Here is a 22984-nt window from a genome sequence, read left to right on the forward strand (position 1 = left end):
CTTGCCACTGCACCAAATCATTCGGTATTACCTTTTGAGTTATATTATCACTTTTTTTAGTACACATATGCTCCCCAACCACACAGCTCTTCAAAATAATTTAGAACTATTATTCCCATTGAATTCTGATAAATGGTTCTTGTGGTTCTTTCCTGTAATCCACTACACCAAAAATCACGACAACACACTGAGAACAACAGTATGTTCCTTTGTTAGTGGTAACCTGTGCAAAAGATAGTGAACCTGTTGTTTGGTCCATGTGTGTCACAGACAGATGGGGGCAGAAAACAACATACTCTTGTACAGAGCCCAAAAGCAAAAGACAAAGATCCCATGGCTCTCCATACCCCATAGTGTTCAGTAAGATGAGCAATCCTTGAAGTGGATTGTCTAGGAAAATGAAAGTTCATGTGTGTGTGTGTGTGCATGTTAGTATAAATCAATTAGTTAAATTGTGTAACATTTGTGTGCCTTATATGCTCATCTCTCTATAAGCAATTTTGCAAGCCTAGTGATCTATCATCAGGTGTAGTAAAGTTCTAATCTGTGAATGCTCAGGTTAATTATTCCCATGTTCCACAGATCACAGCTGTTACTTCTCATTATGACATAGGACACCCCAGTTTTACAATTAAAATGCACTTTCTCAGTAAAAATTACAAATAATATTAAATTAACTAAATTTTATCTTATTTTTACTCAGTTACAAAAATCTGTGTGAATTAAATTAGTCTACAATATTACCGAGTATTATACAAACAACAGTAACATTCAGCAGGTTAGAGTCTCAAAATTTACAACAAATTTATTAATTTAACAATTAGTATATGCTCAACAACACAGTTATTTCTGCATGTGAAAGACAATTATTTTACTTTACCTTCTAAACGGTAGCTCTAGATCGAAAGCAGAACAGACATCATGAAGAAGTGCAGAGTAAAATGCAGTGGCCGACTCTAGAAATCGTGTGAGCTTATTTTCAGATTCATCACGCCTGGGATTCTGTAAATTATAGAAATGCTCCACTTGAATGAAAATACTACTAGCTTGTCCTTCGATAAGCAAGCAATTTTATATCACTTTAATATCATCCACCTCACAAATGAGAAGTAGGAATCGGTAAGTCAATCATAATATTTATTTAGTACACGACCACATAAAGATAATGAACACAGAGAGCAATGTGTTTGAAGAGTCATAGACTCATAATCTGGTTGTCAATTTTTAAATTATTAAACAGTGTCATCCTAACGTGTGAAATAGCAATCATTAAATACAACCATTTTACAAAAAGTTTTTCATCTCACACAGTAGCTACGAAGAAAAATGATTAGGACAAAAAGTTCTCATCTTACATTTACTTTCAGCCACTTGGGTCCTTTCAGGTACATTGGATTAGCATTTGATTACCACAGTGCCCACCAGTATTCAGTAATGCTTTCAGTTACATATGATTGTCCTTCCTGTTGACTTAGCCCAACAGTTTGTACAGTGACACTAGTGCACACTGCCAGGAGAATGCACCAAATAACTGACATCCCTTCAATTTCAAAACTTATTTAATAGTTATCTCTGGAAAATGTATGACTATCATGTTTACACTGAAACAAAAAAAAGATCGATTAAACAGTTGAGGAATCCGTTTAGGCTGTCTCCCATTTGTACATCAAGCACATTTAAATAATGTCCTGACGGGTTGGTATTTCCAGACCTTCAACTAACAATGTCAGCATGACATGTGCCATAAACCCAATTTCCCTGAAACGTCACTCCATGGAAGAGGAGTCAAAATAAGTGAACACATGTCCCAGATTATCCACAGATACTAGACTGCTTCTGAGAAAACAGCAATCAAAGTTTTCAATTTAATTTAGGTGACATGTAGTGTGCAAGTATCTTAGCCAGAATAGTGACACAGTTGCTACTGTTGTGGCCTCTCCCTTTTGCGCCCCATGTTCGAAATCCAATTATTGTTTTATTTTATTTTATTTTCTTTCTTTCTTTCTTTCTTTCTTTCATATATCTACCCATGTCTGTAGAAGATTACTACAGGAATGTTTCTTATCAAGTTACGGGGAACAAGGGTGTTATATTCATTGTAAAATTACAACTGGGTTTCAGAATAAATGTCATACATTTATTATATAATATGTGTATCTATGGTATTTTCAGGGGTTACAATCTTTTAAAATTCTCATATTATATTTCATTCCTATATCAACTCTTATCAATATAATAATTCCAATCCCAAAGAAAGCAGGTGTTGACAGATGTGAAAATTACCGAACTATCAGCTTAATAAGTCACAGCTGCAAAATACTAACACGAATTCTTTACAGACGAATGGAAAACCTAGTAGAAGCCAACCTCGGGGAAGATCAGTTTGGATTCCGTAGAAACACTGGAACACGTGAGGCAATACTGACCTTACGACTTATCTTAGAAGAAAGATTAAGGAAAGGCAAACCTACGTTTCTAGCATTTGTAGACTTAGAGAAAGCTTTTGACAATGTTGACTGGAATACTCTCTTTCAAATTCTAAAGGTGGCAGGGGTAAAATACAGGGAGCGAAAGGCTATTTACAATTTGTACAGAAACCAGATGGCAGTTATAAGAGTCGCGGGACATGAAAGGGAAGCAGTGGTTGGGAAGGGAGTAAGACAGGGTTGTAGCCTCTCTCCGATGTTGTTCAATCTGTATATTGAGCAAGCAGTAAAGGAAACAAAAGAAAAATTCGGAGTAGGTATTAAAATTCATGGAGAAGAAATAAAAACTTTGAGGTTCACCGATGACATTGTAATTCTGTCAGAGACAGCAAAGGACTTGCAAGAGCAGTTGAATGGAATGGACAGTGTCTTTAAAGGAGGATATAAGATGAACATCAACAAAAGCAAAACAAGGATAATGGAATGTAGTCTAATTAAGTCAGGTGATGCTGAGGGAATTAGATTAGGAAATGAGGCACTTAAAGTAGTAAAGGAGTTTTGCTATTTGGGGAGCAAAATAACTGATGATGGTCGAAGTAGAGAGGATATAAAATGTAGGCTGGCAATGGCAAGGAAAGCATTTTGGAAGAAGAGAAATTTGTTAACAACCAGTATTGATTTAAGTGTCAGGAAGACATTTCAGAAAGTATTCGTATGGAGTGTAGCCATGTATGGGAGTGAAACATGGACGATAAATAGTTTGGACAAGAAGAGAATAGAAGCTTTCGAAATGTGGTGCTACAGAAGAATGCTGAAGATTAGATGGGTAGATCACATAACTAATGAGGAAGTACTGAATAGGATTGGGGAGAAGAGAAGTTTGTGGCACAACCTGACCAGAAGAAGGGATCGGTTGGTAGGACATGTTCTGAGGCATCAAGGGATCACCAATTTAGTATTGGAGGGCAGCGTGGAGGGTAAAAATCGTAGAGGGAGACCAAGAGACGAATACACTAAGCAGATTCAGAAGGATGTAGGTTGCAGTAGGTACTGGGAGATGAAAAAGCTTGCACAGGATAGAGTAGCATGGAGAGCTGCATCAAACCAGTCTCAGGACTGAAGACCACAACAACAACAACAACAACATCAACTCTTATAGTAAGTCTTATATTTTATTCTTATGTTTATTCTTCAGGAAGATAAGGTGCATTCCTTTGCATAATACCGATCATAGAAATCTTCAAAACAGATAAATTCGGAAAAACCACAAGCATCGCACAAAGGGAGATTTTCTACAATATGAATGTCACTTGGGAAAGAAACGTCGTTAACATTGCTGAAGATTTCACATGCTGGCAATACTTTTGTAGAAAATCACACATAACAGATCACTTTACTGAAAACAGGCACTTTTAGTTGGTTGTGAATCAAGATACACTATCGGAATTTCATCAAAAACCATTTGAAATAATTTTCTTATTCATTTTTAAATTCATTCACCAGGCATAGACTTATGACTAAAGACAACTTTACTTCAATACACAATGGAAAACACTGTGTCGTAATCTTCTACGGATAGGGCAGGTACATGAAAAACAAAAATAAAAAATAATAAATGGGTTTTGAACACAGGGTGCAAAAGTGCGAAACTGCAACAGTAGCCACTGTGCTGCCTCTCCAGTTGAACAATTTACTCGCTAAAAGGCACATAAAGTACCTCAAGAACTTTGACCATTGCTTTCTCAAAAATAGACGAGTATCTACAGATAAGCCAAGACATGTGTTTGCTTATTTTGACCCTCTTCCACGAGCCACATTTCTGGAAAATCAGGTAATATTACTTGATTTTCAACAGAATAATTTTGGAAAGCTTAAATGCAGCCGAACAAAGAAAACAAAGGCCATTTCATAAGAAAAAAGTTCTGAAGTTTTTGCAAAAACAAACATTCCAATCAAAAATCAGCACTTTAACGGTCAATTTCAAAGAACTAAAAATTCCTTTGTCTTCACTCATGTAGCGTGACAACCTCTTAAATTTGTATGTCCAGGGTGTATACGCAGACAAAGAAAAAAAATCCCAGATTTTTCCCAGATATCCTGGTTAAAAATACACTTTTTCCGTGTTAAGTGACAGTATACTTTCCCTCGGAACTGTAATACTTATCAATCCTTTGAATGGCTATGGTTTTGTACAACGGCATAGAATTTTCTGGCACTTTAGAAAATGAAATTCTGGGAGGGAAAAACACGTTCTGGAAAGATCCTTGATGTGCAGCAACACGTACGCTGCATATTTTCGTGTTATGAAAGTATAAATGTGAATTCCACCAAACACCGCATGTTACTTTCTGAAGTATTGAAATCGAGAATGTGATGCATTTTTTATTAGCCAGTCACAGCTCATGTCACGTGATCTCGCAAGCCCATGACAGCGGATATTCAGATTATAGGACGGGTGATTTAGTCAGCAACATCATTGTTGAGTAGCGCGAACATACAAATAAGAAAAGTTAATGGTTTAAATTAATACACACAGTGTTGCTAGAAGGAAAGCAAAGCTTTCACTAATAATATTTGTCTCTAAGCTTAATAAGCTACAAGCTTTCACACAGAAGGTTTATCTTTTTTGCACGTGTTACACTGTAAGATACATCACACAAATTGTGCCAGTAAAATTTTTGACACCGACATAAATCTCTGGCCTTCTGGGCGCAAAATTTTTCTGAAGAGTTGATTTTTAAATGAGAGTCACACACTCTACAATTTAAGAAATTCATTGTACATTCTTGCACATAGTTAATCCTGCTTAAAAGGAAATTTACTTTGAAAATAACACTTTTCAAAACACAATTCGATGAGGCGTCACAGCACTTGTGCAGCTACGATGACATAGGAAGTTCGTATGTGTGAAACATTAAAAGATCTTACATTATATCATAAAAGAAACAAGATATAAGAGGATACTCCAAGAGCATCAGAATTTCTTGTACCATACTAAAATGTGTAATTCGCCTTTAAGTGTACATTCTTATGTCCAGATTCCCAATTACGTAGGCCTCAACCTGATATTAAGCTTTTCAGTGTGATTTTCGGGATGCAAATTTTCTTGGAGTACCAGTACTGTATTATCTCATGTTGGGTTCTTTATTATGGCATAATGCCATACATGCTAGAAGATGAAAATGCACACTTGAAACGCAGCCAATAGTGTACAATTAAACACTTCATTTCAAATAAATTGACTGCCTAAGCAGAAAATCTCAATAAAAGCCAAATTTCTTTAGCAAACCAACAAAAAAAAAAAAACTTCATTGTTCTGTAAGGCAATTAATGCTTGACAGTCAGAAAGGTGGAAATAAAATAAAATATGAAACTAATAACATATTTTCGCGTTCCGTAATTATGTGAACGTGTTTTAATTCACTTGATAGCTCCCAGCCACAGAAATCAGTTTTGTTTTCATTTGACGAGAGAGTAGTAAACAAAGAGGAAACCGCAAAATCACTACATGTAGGCACGGGTCACATGGAGACTACTAACCCCCCCCCCCCCCCTCCCACTCTAACAGACTGCTCTGCACATCAGCCCCGGATCTACGATATTTCGAACTGGGGCAATACTAGACAGTGGCGCCCCCACCCCCCTCCCACAAGCGTTTGAGACTACTTTTCGAAAATGTGTTCATTTTGTAGTGCACATCTTTCTGAAGAGTCCGATACATGAAACATATATCTTCGAGGAACTGTAAATTTTGTTACTTGGTCTTAAGTGTGCCAAAGTGCAGTGCCATGCCTCTTCACACAGCATTTGTCTCCCGCATGTCACTGTGGAATTCAAATGCATAATATTTTGTAATGGATGCCATCAAATTATATTCAGGACAGTGGAAACTGCAATGTCCTGTAGTGCTTCTCCTGCTCCCAGGTGGCCAGTTTGACACCCTGCCCCTCTTCTTCTTCTTCTTCTTCTTTTTTTTTTTTTTTAAAAAAAAAAAAAAAGAAGAAGACGAAAATTTGCATCTTTTTTGCCTATTAGCTAATAACTTGCTGTTCTGTGTGACATAAAACTAAATATAGGCTACATAAAACCAGTAAAGACAAGAGACAAGCAAGACAGTACACATTTCTTCAATCCTTGGGACCTAGGGTTTTTTCCTCTCTTATCTTGCTACAGCTTCACATTTTTTACTTTCCTTTCTTGGCAAAAATCTATTACCTCATCAAAGTTCGTCAAAAATTTTGCTACATGAGGAAGTCGAAATGTCATCGTGCAATACTGAAAAAAGCTGTTAATACAAATTGTACCCAAGACTGGTGTGGTTTCTCAATCTGATTACACCTATTTTGTCACTGTCTGCTAGATAAAACAAAATAGGCCTTTCTAATATTGCAGCAATTTTAACCCACACCAAATAAGTGAGACTGTTTTGGGAATAATGGTCATTTTTATAATACGACAGAATATAATTCACGAAGTACCAATGCGAAATGCCTATTTGGCTGACTACAAGCAAAAAGCTTTACATTAAAAAATAGTTTCACATTTCATTCATACGTTCCAGTTTCTCAAGCATGTGATCGAAAAGTAGTAGTATGAAATTTTTGTATAAATTTGGAATCGTCATAGTCTCCCGTAATGTGTGTGATGTCGCCGTTTCTTCTCCTTCCTTGTTCTAACAAACAATCTTGTCATCACTAATTCTGTAACTATTCCTACCATTGTCAAAACTCATTCTCTGGTTAACTTTACTAAACCTGAGAGAACCACCGGTTTAGTTATCCACCAATTATTCTCCGGTTAGGCATTATTACGTATTAGTACAATGCGTTTTCCATGCTACTCCCAGAATAGAACTTACACAGGTGCTAGCCGACAACTGTACAACCGGCCCTTTCTAGTGCAGCGATCTGGCCAAAAATTTTCTGTCAAAATGACACTTTCTTGGATACACCGAGACGTTAATATGTAATCTTTCTTACCTGTTGTTCCTGTCAGTCGTTTGTTTCCACTCTGGTAGCCTGAATCTATGGATTTCGCTTGTAATTATAACAACACTAATCATTCACATAACCAAGCAACCACATAAACAGCAGTTGTTTCTCCCATTTAGCTTTATTCCGCTCAGCTCATATAGTCCCGTCCCTTTTGTCTACAGGAAAGTTTATTTCTCGATATGATGAGGAGTCCCCTGGTGAAACAAGGTTTTTTCCCCTCAAGAACTTGATTGTATCAATGCTGTACAAATATTTTTGGATGTAAACATTGATGCATTTAAATATATGTGAGCTGTGAGCTGTGAGCTATGGTATCTTTGTTGATTTTTGTGTATCTGTACAATACAGTCTATTATGGAGTATCCAGTGGCAGTAATTGTGTATTAGCCAGATGTGGAGTATCAGAAGTAGTAGTGGTTAGGTTAGTTATGGAGGAATACTGTGAAGTACATGTCATGAAATTGCTATGTTAAAGCATGGAAACCAGAGTTGTGAAATTATTCTGAAATCTGACATGAAGAAAATAAAAAAGATCAATAAAAATATACTCTGTAGCAGAGACCTTATTTGTCAAGAACCTGGCATGCCAACTATTACTGAACGAGCCATAATTTCAACGAGGAACTACAAGAAACAGATGAGTACACATTTTTTACTTTTCATGTTATTCTAACTTCTTTCTCGCTTAAAATGAACGCACACAATGAGTGATAGAATTCATAAAAGTGTGCATGAGAACAAGTGATGATTATTATTGGTAACAGAGGGGAGATTCAGGATAAGGTCCACTGAAACATTTGCTGAGGAACTGTATGATAAGTATGAAGCTGCACAGATCTTTTACTTTACTGCATAAATACAATACTTTATGTAAGCACAAGAAAATTTATTCCCTCCCTGTGGGATCAGACTACAAAAAGAATTTTCACAAACAAATCTGTTACTAAGCTGCTGTGTCAGAATTTACACAAAGGAGAGTAAATTACATTTATTTTGTATGCAACACAATGGAGGGGAAACTATGTAAATGGAATACATCATTTCATAGCTATACAGCTCTCAACTTAAACAAAACAAAAATCATTCTCCTCCCTATGGTAGAGGCCAAAGCATTAGGAAGCTTACAGGTTTGTGAAACCTCTCTTGTACAAGGTGAGGAGCCATGGTACCACGTGTAAAAGGTGAGAAAAGTGGCAAAATACTTGAAAAACGTGAAATTATTTAAATAAACAGATATGTCGCAAATGAATTGTTTTCATTTTTCATATTCTCCTGCCAAACAGGCCAGTTAAGACCATAATCAATTTCTCTACTGTGATTCTCGATAGTGTGTGGTCATTCTTTTCTTGCAATACAACTTTATTAATATATGCAGATACATTGGTAATTCGGTACTGGTAATTCGATATTGGTAATCTTAATTCACACACAAAATTTACATCAAAGTTCTACAGCTAATGATATCCTACAATTTAATACTGGAAAAAGATCAACAAAATATTTTTGGATTACTGTTTCTTAGGAATCTTAGCAAAAAATGAAGTAATCATACTAGACTTTCTTTTCCTAAGATTTTTCTGGACTGTTTCAAGCTCCCTTTCTTTCACTCCCTCTCCTGCTTTCATGTTTTGTGTCCTCTCAAGCATACCTTGGGTCAGTTTAGTTGCCTTTAAATATTTTTACCAGTGCTTTATTCAGTTTAACCATAACCTGAGAGAAAAGTTCTCTCATGCCTCCTCTAGTTGGTGTCCTATTTTCCCACCTTTTAGAGCAGCTGTCTCATAATCGATTGATTTTCACATGTTTTTCATCTTTTTAATCTCCTCTTCAAGGTGCCTCTGGTTTTGTTCGTCTTTTTGCTTTTCCCCTGGCTGAAATTTTCTTTCCCTTTCACATTCTTCCTTACAAGCAGTATAATTTGCATGTGCTTGCTGTCAATATCTAGTGAGCTGCGAGTCAATGTGCACAGGAAATAAATGGGATATTGTCACAAAGCAACCCTCATAGTCTAAACAATGTACAAAAATTGCTGTCTAGTTCACTCCTAATGTGTGCTTTGAAATGGAATATCTTCTTTCTATGTCTGCATTTCAATGGGATAGTATAAGAGGAGCCTTAATAAATTTTGAAACATTTGGATTCTTCAACTTTATGGATGATGTGTCATTTTTGCATGACGAGTCTCTTTTAGATATGTGCCACTACCAGTAACTGTCAATATCTTCAATATCTAAAGCTGGGCCATCCTAGGCATTCTTTAGAAATCACAACTTGTCACATTATTCCACTTCCCTACATTCTTCAGTTACTTCCCCTTTAACAACTAGCTGTACAAGATGAAACATATTATCCAGTGTAAAGCATTCATAACGAAGAAGTTTCAAAATACTCTCAATTTTTCTCAAAGTAGAAGCCTTCAAAACACAAGCCAAACAGGTTTGAAATATGTTTTCTATTTCTGTATGCAACTCGTGAATCAAAGGTGTTTGGCTTTGAAAATGTTGGGTGAACTTACTGAATAGTTCGACAGATGAAGTTATGAACTGAAGTTCCAGTTTCATTAAAGGTTTTTTTTCATTTTTTTCAAAGCAATGGCATTATATGATTTCGACTCAATAGTATCAGAACTCTCTTTTGGAGGTAAAAACTTAAAAAAGTAATATTGAATACCACCCCACTGTTCCAAAATCCTGTTGGCTGAAGGTCCTGAAGTACGTCACCTTGTGGCTGTATGCCTCAAAAACTTGTTACGTGGAATGTTACAGTTAGACTGAATTCCTTCAGATTCTTTCCAGCAAACAGGTCAACCATCATAATAATGGTAAATACTGACCAGAAATTTGGGTGCTTCTGCATCTAAATGCTCCAAAGCATTACACATTGAACGAATATTGCAAGTTCCGATGTTTATAAACTGTCTGACCCAGGTATATTGGACATCACTAACTGTCTGACCCAGGTCTATTGGACATCACTATCTAAAAGATGAAAACCCCTTTTTACAGACATTATGTCCATTGGATCCCCGCATAAGGCATTTATTTAGGATCAAGTAAGCTTCAGGAAGTACTTCACATAATTTCTGATGCACTGTTTCACAATCTGCTTTACTAGTAAAGAAAGTTCTTAAGTGACACTTTGTTAAGCAACACTTACTCTCTGATCACAATGTTATGATTGTCTGTAATATCTGCCATCTTTTTTTATCTTTAACATAGGTAGTTTTACCGAAACTCAATGTGTAATATGAAGAATGTGGTTCTTCTAGAATTTGCTCTTGGAAATATGGTGCCTGTCCATCAGTTGTTCGGTACCTCATTTCCTTAGACAAAAGTGAAAAACATTCAGCAACACTATAAGGAAACATCATCTTCAAAACGTTACAAATATCATTCATGTATCCATATAGTAATTGGATATCATTCATTTCATTGTCCAAACCAGTTCAGCGGTGGTGGAACTATCCCTGGAACATAACATCTGTATTCTTGGCACATATACCGAAATTGAAGGTTGTGTCTGATCTGAAAGTTCTAAATGTAAGTGATGTGATCCACATTTAATTTCCAAGTTATAGTTACATTTTGTTGGAAGTGAATGTTTAAAAATTGCCTGAAAACCTTTCCCATATGCATTTCATTCCAATTTATGTGCCACTGATACGGCAGGACCCATGAAGTTATTTCTCATTGTTGCCTTGCTGTAGAGTTCGGCAGTCCAGAAAGAGTTGGTGGTTTCAAGGGCTACTGAATCTCACTGATTGCCCAAGGGGTATCATTTGACACATATGACAGAACAAATGTGACACATCTGAGACGCCTTTGTCCCCCTTTTTCTTTCTTTCATTTTTCACTTTCAATTTTTTCGCCAATGACTGGTGTTTCAGGGACATCTGTGCTAACTGCATAGCTTGGGGCACGAATTTTTCAAATCTGCCTGTAGTTTTTGCGAGGTATCTTCCACTTGTCTTATGTCACTCTTACAACCAGTGAATAAGGTGCGAGCACAGCTGTGAAACAAGACTGCTGGTTGAATCTTATGAAAGATCCTCAGTTTCTGGAAATCCCTGAACATGCTCAAGGAAATATACAGTACTTGCATGGCCTGGGAGAAAATAAAGATGACAACAGTAGCTTTGAAATGGAAAAAAATGATGACACCCACTGCTGAAAGCAGCTTTTAAGGTCAATAATAATATGGAATACGATACTGATACTCGTTTGACTGACTTTTTTTAGACAAATTTCCGATTGTGAAGATATAGATACCAATAACACAGTGAACTCAGTGGAGGACATGAGCAGAGATGACACAATTAAGGGAACACTGTCACACACACCAAGGCACTGAAATGCACTGATCGGTTATCAGAGGATGTAGCAAAAAATTTGTTTACCTATAGCAATGTTAGGTGGGTAAGTAATGCAGTGGCTTTCAAATATCACATGTAGAATGTTTTGCAAATACAGCAAGTAGCTGTTCCTGGTAAAAACACATTTATTTTGAATTATCCATGTTTTACAGTTTTCTCTGCAGCCTCGGGTCTACATTAACTCATTGAAAGCTGATTGGTCGTGTTCAATTATATTATTTCCAGGACAATTTGAGGAAACATGCGGCAATTCAGACTGTCTTCCTGTTTCACGTCCATCATTAATGTACTGTCAGAATAAAATTATGTAGCCTTTTCAGAGTACCAAAAAACCTTTTATTGTGACATATTAGGGTGCAAATTATTATTTTCAACTGGGGTCTTACACTCAGATTGTGATCATCAGACAGTACATCCATTCCATTTGGGGTGTTATCAGCAGATAGCAGAATTCATCTGGACTCAAGTAAAATCCTACACACCCAAGCAAAGTTATCATAGCTGGTGTGCTGTAGATGTCCCAGAAGTCAACTGCCCCTTTGATACAAAGGTTTACCAAAGACTGCAGTTATTGAAAGCATACCACATTCCACATCTGCAAGCAACATAAGCTCCAGAGCTGACAACAGAGGAATGATGGCACTGACTAGCCTGCAGGTCATGCTCTACATCATCATCAGTTATCTGCTATATTAGCAGGTCCTTTGCCTCTCCATTTTCTGCGATCCATTGCTTCCTTCTTAAGGCTGCTGTATGTTGTACCGTCCATCATGTCATCCAGTATCTGGAATCTCTTCCTTCCTCGCTTTCTTTTCCTTCTACATAACCTTCTAAAACTGTTTTTATCAGTCCGTCATTCTTTCTTAATATATGCCCAATCCAATTTCTTTTTCTTCTCTTTATTACATCTAGTAACTGCCTTTTCTCTCCCACTCTTCTCAATACCTCTTCATTTTTTACTCTGTCCATCCAACTTATTCCTTCCATCTTCCGCCATGTCCAGATCTCAAAAGCCTCCAGCCTTTCTCTGTCTCTTTTCCTCATAGTCCATGTTTCAGCGCCATATAGAAGAACACTCCATACAAGACATTTTATGAGTCTCTTTCTGAGTTCTCTGTCCATACCGCTGCAGAAGATTCTCCTTTTCTTATAAAACGCCTCTTTTGCCATTGCTATCCTTGTTTTAATTTCTGTGGTGCACTTCCAGTCGGTGTCTATCTTGCTTCCAAGATACTTAAAATTTTGTACCTGTTCTAGTTTTTCTCCATTCAGCACAATTTTTAGTTCCTTATTTCCTCCTATTGCCAATACTTTTGTTTTATTTGTGTTAATTTTCATTCCATATTTCTTTCCGTTAGTTGCAATGGTGTCCACCAAATCCTGTAATTCTTTTTCCCCTGTGGCTAGAAGGACCATGTCATCAGCAAATCTCAAGCACCCTACTCTTCTTCCTCCAATTTCTACTCCTTTGTCATCTAATGAGCATTGGTCAATCATATTTTCCAAGTACAGGTTGAAAAGAGTAGGTGATAAACAGCATCCTTGTCTTACTCCTTTCCCTAGTCTGATCCAGTTCGTACTTTCTCCTCTCACTTTAACTGAAACTTTTTGATTAAGGTACAGTGAGTTTATAAGTCTTCTGGTTTTCCAGTCCACTCTCTTTTCCCTCATAATAGTCGCCAGCTTGTCCCAAACCACATTGTCAAATGCCTTTTCTAAATCGATGAAGCACATATATAGGTCTCTTCCTTTTTCAATAAACCTCTACAAGGTTTTGCCAAATCTAACCCCAAGTGTTATGGGTTCATTTCCTGAGTTGTTCTCCAATTAGGCCCAACCAATATGCATTAGGCTTTCATCTGCAGTATTTTTCCTTTAAAGCCAATGATGTCAAACTTAACAAATATGTACCACATACTTATTTTAACATATAATGATAGTGACAGTCACTCCACATTACCTTTCCACATTTATATACATCACAAAATTGACACATTGTCAATTATGTGCAACAAAATGCATATGTTGGTTCGCTCTTTGCCAAACACAAACAAGAGCTGTCACCTGACCCACATTTTACAGTTTAACAGGCATGCAGGTGCAGAGGGTAAACATTTTTCTTTGCTGAGAAAGAGAGAGAGAGAGAGAGAGAGAGAGAGAGAGAGAGAGAGAGAGAGAAGATTCTAAAGATATTGGTATTGTTTGTCTTGTCTTTTTTATAATAAACATTATCCTCACCTTTTTATCTCTTGCAAGGCTCTGCAGAGTAACAATACTGTTTCGAAAACCATGATTCCATAGGTCAACTTCAGCCTTATGATCTAATGAATACTCCAAATCGCGGATAAGGGCATCATGATATATTCTCTGAAAATGAAGAATAACCCAAACTTTAAAAATACACTAATGTATGTCTACTTCATTTTTGAAAGAAGTGTGTGACACTTTCTGTAATTCAACATGAAGAGGTTTGTTGGTTGGGTTGTTTGGGGGAAGAGACCATACAGCGAGGTCATCAGTCTCACTGGATTGGGGGAAGGATGGGGAAGGAAGTCGGTCGTGCCCTTAGCCCTTTCAGAGGAACCATCCCAGCATTTGCCCGGAGCGATTTAGGGAAATCACGGAAAACCTATATCAGGATGGCCGGATGCGGGATTGAACCGTCCTCCTCGAGAATGCGAGTCTAGTGTGCTAACCACTGCGCCATCTCGCTTGGTGTCGACATGAAGAAATTTGAACATAAAGCTGAAACTTCATTATGACAGTAATAAATCAACATTTTAAACTCTTTTGGCAACTTAAAAATACGGATTACATTGTAGCAATTTTTTTGTTAAAATATTACAATAAAAAGCAATACATTTCATAATTTGGATACAATTTTATTCGAAATGGCATTTTCAATTAAAACTATCAGTTACGCAAATGGAGAATAATCACAGGAAATAAACAAACATACCTGGAGCTTTTGCTGACAAACCATACCATCTTTATCACACGCAATATTTTCTATGTTCATTAGCTGGTCCTTTAATGTTTCAGCTTTTCTGTCGACATAAAAAGAAGCAATGTAAAATAAACAATCATTTCACAAACAGAAAATTATGAAATTGAAACATAATGGCTTCTTGATATAACTGATATGAGAGAAAAGCAGATACTCACTTTAGAACATTTTCAACAGACTGCAGCACCATGCTGAGTAAAGATTCACACACGGACATCGGGGCACCTGTAATTACCACAGCAATACTATATAAAATTATTACTAACAGATTATTTACGTCTGGAGAGATGTGAGAACAATTAGGGTTCAGCCATCAATTAATAATTAAGTCATTAGACACAGAACCCATACACTGAATAGTGCCACATAGCATAACAAGATCATAAAAACTAGAAAGTGTCTCTGGCAAGAAGTACGATAAATATTTATGTAAGGAATAAAAATAATATAATGATGACACACACTTCCATCTAATAGGGAATCTGAAGATTGGAGGACTTCCAAGAAAATGGGCCTTGATTTGACACTGTTCCAAAAGAATAATACAATTACTTCCACTATCCCATGGTATACCCATAGCAACTACTGACTTCAATACTGCTATTACTGTCAAAATTAGACATTCTAGCAAAATGTCATCATCAAGAATTTTGACAACAAAATTATCATTTACAGACAAAGTAAAATATTTCATTTGTTATGCACTGTTCTATTCAATAACCACAGTTTAAGAAATCCAATTTAATATTACAAGAAAATACTTACATAGTATATTGAATAAGAAGACAAATCAGAGAGAGAGAGAGAGAGAGAGAGAGAGAGAGAGAGAGAGAGAGAGAGAGACTGTAGGTCATTACATAAGATGCAGCACATTTGCCTAGACTCATGAACTGTAGATGAATCACGATGTCAAGTCATTTGATTTTCTAGTGGCATTCCTGCATTGTGCAATTCTCATTAAGTAACAGAGGAAATGCAGGTCAGTAGTGCTTATCCAAGTGTAAGAGGTCCTACGATTTTCTTATACACAACAGTTTATGGTCATTGTGAAAGACTGCTCAGAAACTATCTGCACCCTCTTGTGACTTAGACAAACCTTCCAATCAAAGGGTGATATCAATTCTCTAATTATTCATTTGATTCATTCTACATAACTTTGAACTGTGACCTAGCAATCATTGCCATCCAATACGAACGCAATCAAGCAGTCATGCAATAACAGTCAACAAAGCTGAATGTGACACAGAAAGATAAGTCTTAAACAGCCCATTAATGAGATCACTGGAGGTGGAGCACAACCTCAGCCTGGGTAGAGAATGGGAAAGGAAATCAATTGCGTCCTTCTCAAGGCAACTATCTAAGCATTTGCGATACACAATTTAGGGGAGACTACAGAAAACCTAAACCTGGATGGTCAGACAGGGATTTGAACTGCCCCGTGGTGACTTGTAGATATACATTCTGGGTGTTCACAAATTTTTAAATTCAGATAAATGTGAGTGTGAAATTGATAGCACCTGCTGTATAAAACTTATGCTCATCAACATATTTATAAAACTTCTGCTGCTGTCAATAATAATAATAATAATAATAATAATAATAATAATAATAATAATAATAATAATAATGATGATGCTAATGAAATAATATGCATAACTTGTTTGAAAAAAGGAAGAATTGTTTTTGTGGAACTTTGTTGTTTTATACATAATCGGGTACAGTTTATGGCAAGAACGAAATAATGTTCAAGCTTTCACTATTCTCTTTTTCGCATTGTGCAAGTGGGAGTTTTCGTGCTTTTTAATTTTTTGGAAAATTGCATAAGATTGCTGGTTCATGTATTAGTTAACGAATTAACTTTTGGGCTGAAAATCGGGCATTCTCATGTTGCACTCACATAACAACTTACACTTATTATGCACTTATTTGCTAAATATTTAATTGTAGTCACCCTTATTTGATTTTGTCACTTTCTCAAACAATGAATCTGGTCTGGAATGCCCTAGTTTCTTTGTGGCTAACTTTTACTGGTAATTTTCTTTTCAGTTAGCACTTAATACAGATTCAACAGAGTGCATGTTCACACTTCACAGGAAAGCCGATTCCTGCATAGTAGACAACCAACTCCAAACACAAATTGCCATTTGTGAAAATTATTAAATTCAAGGAGTACTATCTACTAGCAAGGTCACTTCACTAGAATACAAATGAGACACTAAGAGCAACAAGAGCTAAAAGCACACCGTCTTTGACCCCCTATTTAAGTGAATATTAGAAAAACCAGTGAGACAGCTTTTTGTGAATGTTCAAATATACATACAATATGGGCCTACAGTACAGATAAAGCTCAACAGATGTAAGAAGCACGAATAAATGCTACAGTCTCACAATCAACGATGATGTGCTTTATGGTTCCCAACACCTCAAATGGATTACTCTATGATAAAATCCAAAACTTTATATACCATATCTCATTCAGAATGCCACAAAATGGGTTTTTCTCTCAGTATAACTATAACACATACCGATGTCCGATCTAATTTTAGTATATAGTGTGTGAATTCGCATATCTGTGGAGTGTGCTACCACCTAGCAGGATTTATGATGAACGTAGATAAGTCTGCTGCAGTGTGCTACCACCTGGTGGTAAAATAGTAGTTGAGTGGTAAGGACTAGCAGTGCATGTTACGAACCGTGCACACTGTTTATCAAATCTGTATGTATTTGACTTATAACACAATTACGTTACACCAGTTGAACATGCGTAGAAGCTCCTTAAAACCTACAAAAGTGAAGGTGTGCTCATAACCCTAATGCCAAGTTTCACCGTGTCTGGTGGTGGTGCAATATGTAGCACCCCCCCCCCCCCCCCCTCGTCCGAACAGGCCTTGGAAGCCCCAACGGTACCAACTGGCCACTGTGTCATTCTCAGCCCATGGGCATCACTGGATGCGGATATGGAGGGGCATGTGGTCAGCGCACACCGCTCTACCGGCCGTATATCAGTTTACGAGACCAGAGCCACTGCTTCTCAATCAAGTAGCTCCTCAGCTTGCCTCAGAAGGGCTGAGAGCACCCCACTTGCCAACATCGCTCGGCAGACTGGACGGTCACCCATACAAGTGCTAGCCCAGTCCGACAGCACTTAACTTCGGTGATCTGACAGGAACTGGTGTAACCACTGCGGCAAGGCCATTGACAATATTCACAGAAAATACTGTTCATTTTTGGAATACAACCTACGACCAGCTTAGAGACAGAAGTGATGACACTTTCTGCAGGATCTGACCATCATTTTGCAAGCATGTACAGTGAAAGCTGTTACTGATTTGTTTGACTGATGAGGCTGCTAAGTGCTATACCACCTACTGCACTCCCCTGACTTAAGTCCTCGTGAGTTCAACTGTTTCTAAACTGAAGGAAACACTTCACAGCATTTGCTTCACAACTGCTACAAATTCGTCGGGCAACAGATCGCACCGCTCGAACTGTCAACACAACTGGCACTGCTAAGAGTATCCAACGACTTCCACATCGCTGGCAACGGGTTATACACAATGCTGGTGACTAGTTTGAAGGCCAGTAAAACTTTGAAACACATATCTATTTTGTATGAGCTGTAAATAAATAGTTGCCACTATTAAAGTTCCAACCCTCGTACAACTGCTATTTACTTTATTAGCCCAAGTAATATTTACGCAGTCAAAGTAAAACTGCACACTACCTAATGAATATCTTTACAATTTACAGACTTACGGCTTAAATATTTTTCTCTTTCTAACTGAAAATGTTAGAGAATGAATTATCATCTTTCTCCTCCTGAAACAGATAGGAAAACTGTTAATAGACCACAGAAAATTACCAAAAAGTTAATTATTTTACAACAAGCTAACAACATGGTACAGTTATACAACATGCTAAGACACTCCCACAGTTTCTTTTCGGAGGAAAAAAAAATTAATTTTGTATTCAATACCCCTCCAAATAATGGAGAATTTACGGAGTAAACCATATCAATTCAGGTAGGCTTCAAATGAAGGACTAAGTAAGGAACACAAATTTTATTCTTTTCTCAAAAAAATTTCTGCTCCGAGATACAGCCCTCCAAAGATGACACTGCACATACCATTTTGAAGATGCGAGTTTCGTAAAAAGTTTTAAAATGCTGTATTTCTGGTACAAGTCTTGATATTTTGTCGGTTTTTTTCATTTGAAAGATAAGTGGTTTATGATTAGCACATAATAGGCTCATAAAATTCAAAACCTAGTCTTATGTAACATATTTTAGTTTTGAAAGATGAGTAAGACACTCATTTTTCAAGCATTTTAAATGGTTCCAAGAAGTATGTGAAAGGTCCAAAGACTTAAAGGTTTCAATTTATACAACTTCTGTGCACTCTGTTTTGCACTGAAATTAGCCAGTCAATGAACTAAAAATGTGTTCCACTGCTTCAGTATCTTCCTTTGATATAGAGTGATGCCTTCCTGTTGAACCAATAGGAACTGGAGCACTTACAATCTTCAAAACATTGTAAACAGGAAGTGAACACTAATGGCATGGCTGCCGTCCTTCACCTGGAAACCTATATCCAGCAGCTGGTCCACGTGGTAGCATAAAGTTCACTACAGTATTGTTTAACTAATAACTGGTGTCTACAATTTCTGCAATCCATCAGTCACACACACACACACACACACACACACACACACACACACACACACACACACACACACACACACACACACACACACACCACAAACACGCCCCATCTCAGGTTGTGAATCTGAAAACTATCCTGCTGTTTCTGAGGTGCTGGCCGAACAAACAAAATTTCTTCTTTCTTGCTCTTTAATGTGCATGCAATATGAGTTAGCCCATCACTTTGAGTCGAAAGATGTTTTGTCTGCATTCCTATCACAGCTGTAGTTAGTTTGGAATATTATTCTTTTTTTCCGCTCACAGAATTCTTTGATTTCCTCTTTGGGCAAAAGAATGAGGGCTATGGATGTGTAAAATTTCACGACTCTCGTAAATGCATCAGCATTCTGAATCGCTGCAGAATTACAGACCAGTTCTCAGGAAAATCACAGTGAAGCACTAAACATTGTTCGTCAGCCTGTACACACCCTGTCACTTGTGCAATGTGGTGTTGTTACAATGTCTTCAGATGCTAATGTGTTACTGCTTTCACTGACCATTTACCAAGTTTATCAATGAAACTGTCAAAGGCAACAGTTTACTTAATTAGTTTATTTTCCTGCCATGTTGGATATGTAATTTATGCAGAGTTATCTGCTACGTCTTCCAGGCCGAGTGTCTGTAAAGACAGTCCTCCCTTTCCATGGCAGTCACCACATTCTTGAAACAAACAAGTCTCTCGCTTTACATCACAGAGTACTAAAGGCATCACACACCCAACCAAGGTGTCGTATGACATGTGCTCCAGTAAGTTCCTCAAAGTTACCACACAAAGTTCAAAATTTGCGCAGTACACACATCAACCGTCATCCCTAGGTCTTAGTGCATAAAATTTTGATCTTCCAATATGTGAAGTTGTATAGTTGCTCTTATAAACTACAGAAGTTTCTTTAATACTGCGAGTCATGTACCTCTTCACTTTCACATCTTTTTGACCTTCATATGTTACAATTGTAGTGTCTTTTTTGCTGGCACTCTAGCGAGAACAGTCCCATTTATCTTCCAGATAAAATGACTGCACTGTTTGAACTGGAGCTGCTTCTACAGGATGACCATAATACGGATCAGGTGTCCCAAAGACTACTTTTAGAAACCTCACATTTCTTGATTTGCTATCATCTACTTTGATACTGATGAACGTGGTTCAAAATTGTTTTCTTTGAAAATGTCTGCGGAATAATAGTTAAAACTTGCACCTTTTCACTGTACAATGCATAATATTCAACAGGTGAGTTGATGTTTGTGAAAAATTCCTGGCATGAGGTGTAAGAAGATGGAATTTCTACTTTGAAGAGTGTGGTCAGTTTTGCTGTAGTGTATTCATCCATAGCTTTAGTAATTTCTCTGTGCTTTCTTGATGCATAGAGCTTATGACTCGACTTCACTGACCATGGTTTCTTCACAGGACTAACATCTACCTCTGTAGTTGACTAATTCGGGGTATTTAATTCTTCCTCTACTGATGAAAAATCTACATCATCTGCACCATGGGAGGCTTCACCTTGTTCAAATACCATCATTGTTGTTATTCTGTCAAAACATTTAGAACACAAAAAGTCATCACTGGAAACCTCTTCACTTTGAAACAGAGTCTTCAAATTAGAACACTTACTCCCAACTTAAACAAAGTCTGTTTTTTTGTTTGTCTTATATATCATTATTTTATTGATATGCAAATAGTCAGCACCCTTTACTCTCTTGTGGCCCCAGTCACAAGACATTTCAAATACACAATACACACTGCAACTGTGCCAAGTGGCAAATTCCTCGCGAAAACAAAGAACTCACTGGATGGTCTCAGATTTCTTAGAAGCCTCTTCAGTAAACAAATTAGCACTGAACAAATTAGCAATGAACAAAAATGACAAAGAAACTACAACAAAGTGTACAAAATATCTGCAACAATGAATGTGAAAAGAAATAAATGCAACAAAGACAATAGAAATGAACACTGTAACAAATAAATTAGTAAGAAGCAATTTTAGTGAAGACATACGTTATCCTTGAAAGTTAAAAAAATGATTGTTTAAAAATAAAACCTCCCCAACTTAAAAGTGGAAGCTCTCCTTTACACAGAATATAGTACTACATGGTACTGATCAACAGGAAAAAATTTAACTTTTCTCGATTGGAATTTTGAGAAAAAAAATTATATAAGAAAAATTTCAAAAGGTGACAGTAAAAGTACTTTGACAGGTATGTCCAAACAGAGGATACCATTGTAATCATATAGCAATCATCTGTCAAATAAAAAGAACTCTAACAAAATATCTAGAACTGTTACAGAGATACAGCATTTTAAAAAAATTTTACGAAATTCACATCTTCAAAATGGTGTTCGCAGTGTCATCTTTGGCGGCCCATATCTGGGGGCAGGAATTTTTTTTTAGAGAAAACAAAAATTGTGTGTCTTACTTACTCCAGATTTTAACATAGTCTAATTTCATTAACATCCGAGACTATTAAGGTAACCCCCTGCCTGAAGTGATACAGATTAGGCCTTACACAAAAGGAAACGACAACGAAAAATGCAAGTCAGATTTTTGAGTTGAACTTAAACATGCTTATAAATGTACTATAACATGATAGAGACACCATACACCTCCACCCATACTCAAATCTCCATACAAATTCAGGCAAAGAAGTAATGTTTTGTCTTAAGAACATGATAACATGTAAAGCAACAAAACCTTGTTCAGGTAGACAAATGAGTTGTTAGTTAATAATACGTTCTATTCCTTACCGTGTGACAACTGAATTACTTAACAGAATCTAGTAAGTGGTTTATGTATCTTCCTCTATTATTTATTTCATTTTAAGTATGGTGCCGTTGGCCATGGGCACACTGGGAAACACTAAAACACAATGCTACATTGAGGAACAAGAGAAGTGGTGCCTGAGGGGAACATTAGTTGTTTTCCCACCCCTTGTGGTCCCTCTTCTGTAGATGCCCACACCAACACAAAGCCTTGTCCTTAGCTCAGGCCCAAAAACATGCTGTTATTATGCAGTGTCGTATCAACAGTTGCTGCATGTCATGTGACATAATGAAACAGTTATCCTCAAACAAATCTCTGTATTTGTAATATGTGGCAGTCACTATGTAATTTCTCAAAATGCTTGTGTTGTTCAAGTTAAACATGTAAAAATAAAGAAAATGTTACATGCGACTTGTGGCTGCTCTACAATTTTCAACGCCTATCACTTTTTACGTGGCAACACTGAACTGTAATCACACATTTCACTTGTGTTTATCAATGGAGTTACAGCCAATACTACACAACAGTACCGTGTTTACCACTTTTCTCCCAGAGTGAACCAAAACCGTGAAGTTGTTCTCTACTATGTCTTTTGCTCTAATAACCTATAAAACATGACAAGTGGCAAAATTCACTCTACTCTCATTACAATTTTGAGCATAAGGTACAGTATGTAGCAAGCATGGCACTGTATATCATCAGCAAATAATTCACATGAAACACACTA

At 36.9% G+C, this 22984-nt stretch overlaps 1 protein-coding gene across 1 annotated transcript in view; it reads right to left on the minus strand.

Moving 5' to 3' along the window:
- Positions 1-22984, minus strand: part of LOC124721817 (nonsense-mediated mRNA decay factor SMG7-like) — a 199603-nt gene that overhangs the window by 121938 nt on the left and 54681 nt on the right. Inside the window, exons 5-9 of the mRNA XM_047246937.1 lie at positions 18556-18618; positions 14958-15024; positions 14752-14839; positions 14031-14159; positions 881-1002 (exon numbers count right to left, since the gene is read on the minus strand). Coding sequence (XP_047102893.1) covers positions 881-1002; positions 14031-14159; positions 14752-14839; positions 14958-15016 — 398 coding nt within the window. The 5' untranslated portion in view covers positions 15017-15024; positions 18556-18618. The remainder of the gene's footprint in view (positions 1-880; positions 1003-14030; positions 14160-14751; positions 14840-14957; positions 15025-18555; positions 18619-22984) is intronic.

Source organism: Schistocerca piceifrons, chromosome X, assembly GCF_021461385.2.
Source record: "Schistocerca piceifrons isolate TAMUIC-IGC-003096 chromosome X, iqSchPice1.1, whole genome shotgun sequence".
In the NCBI taxonomy this organism is placed as follows: Eukaryota; Metazoa; Arthropoda; class Insecta; order Orthoptera; family Acrididae; genus Schistocerca; species Schistocerca piceifrons.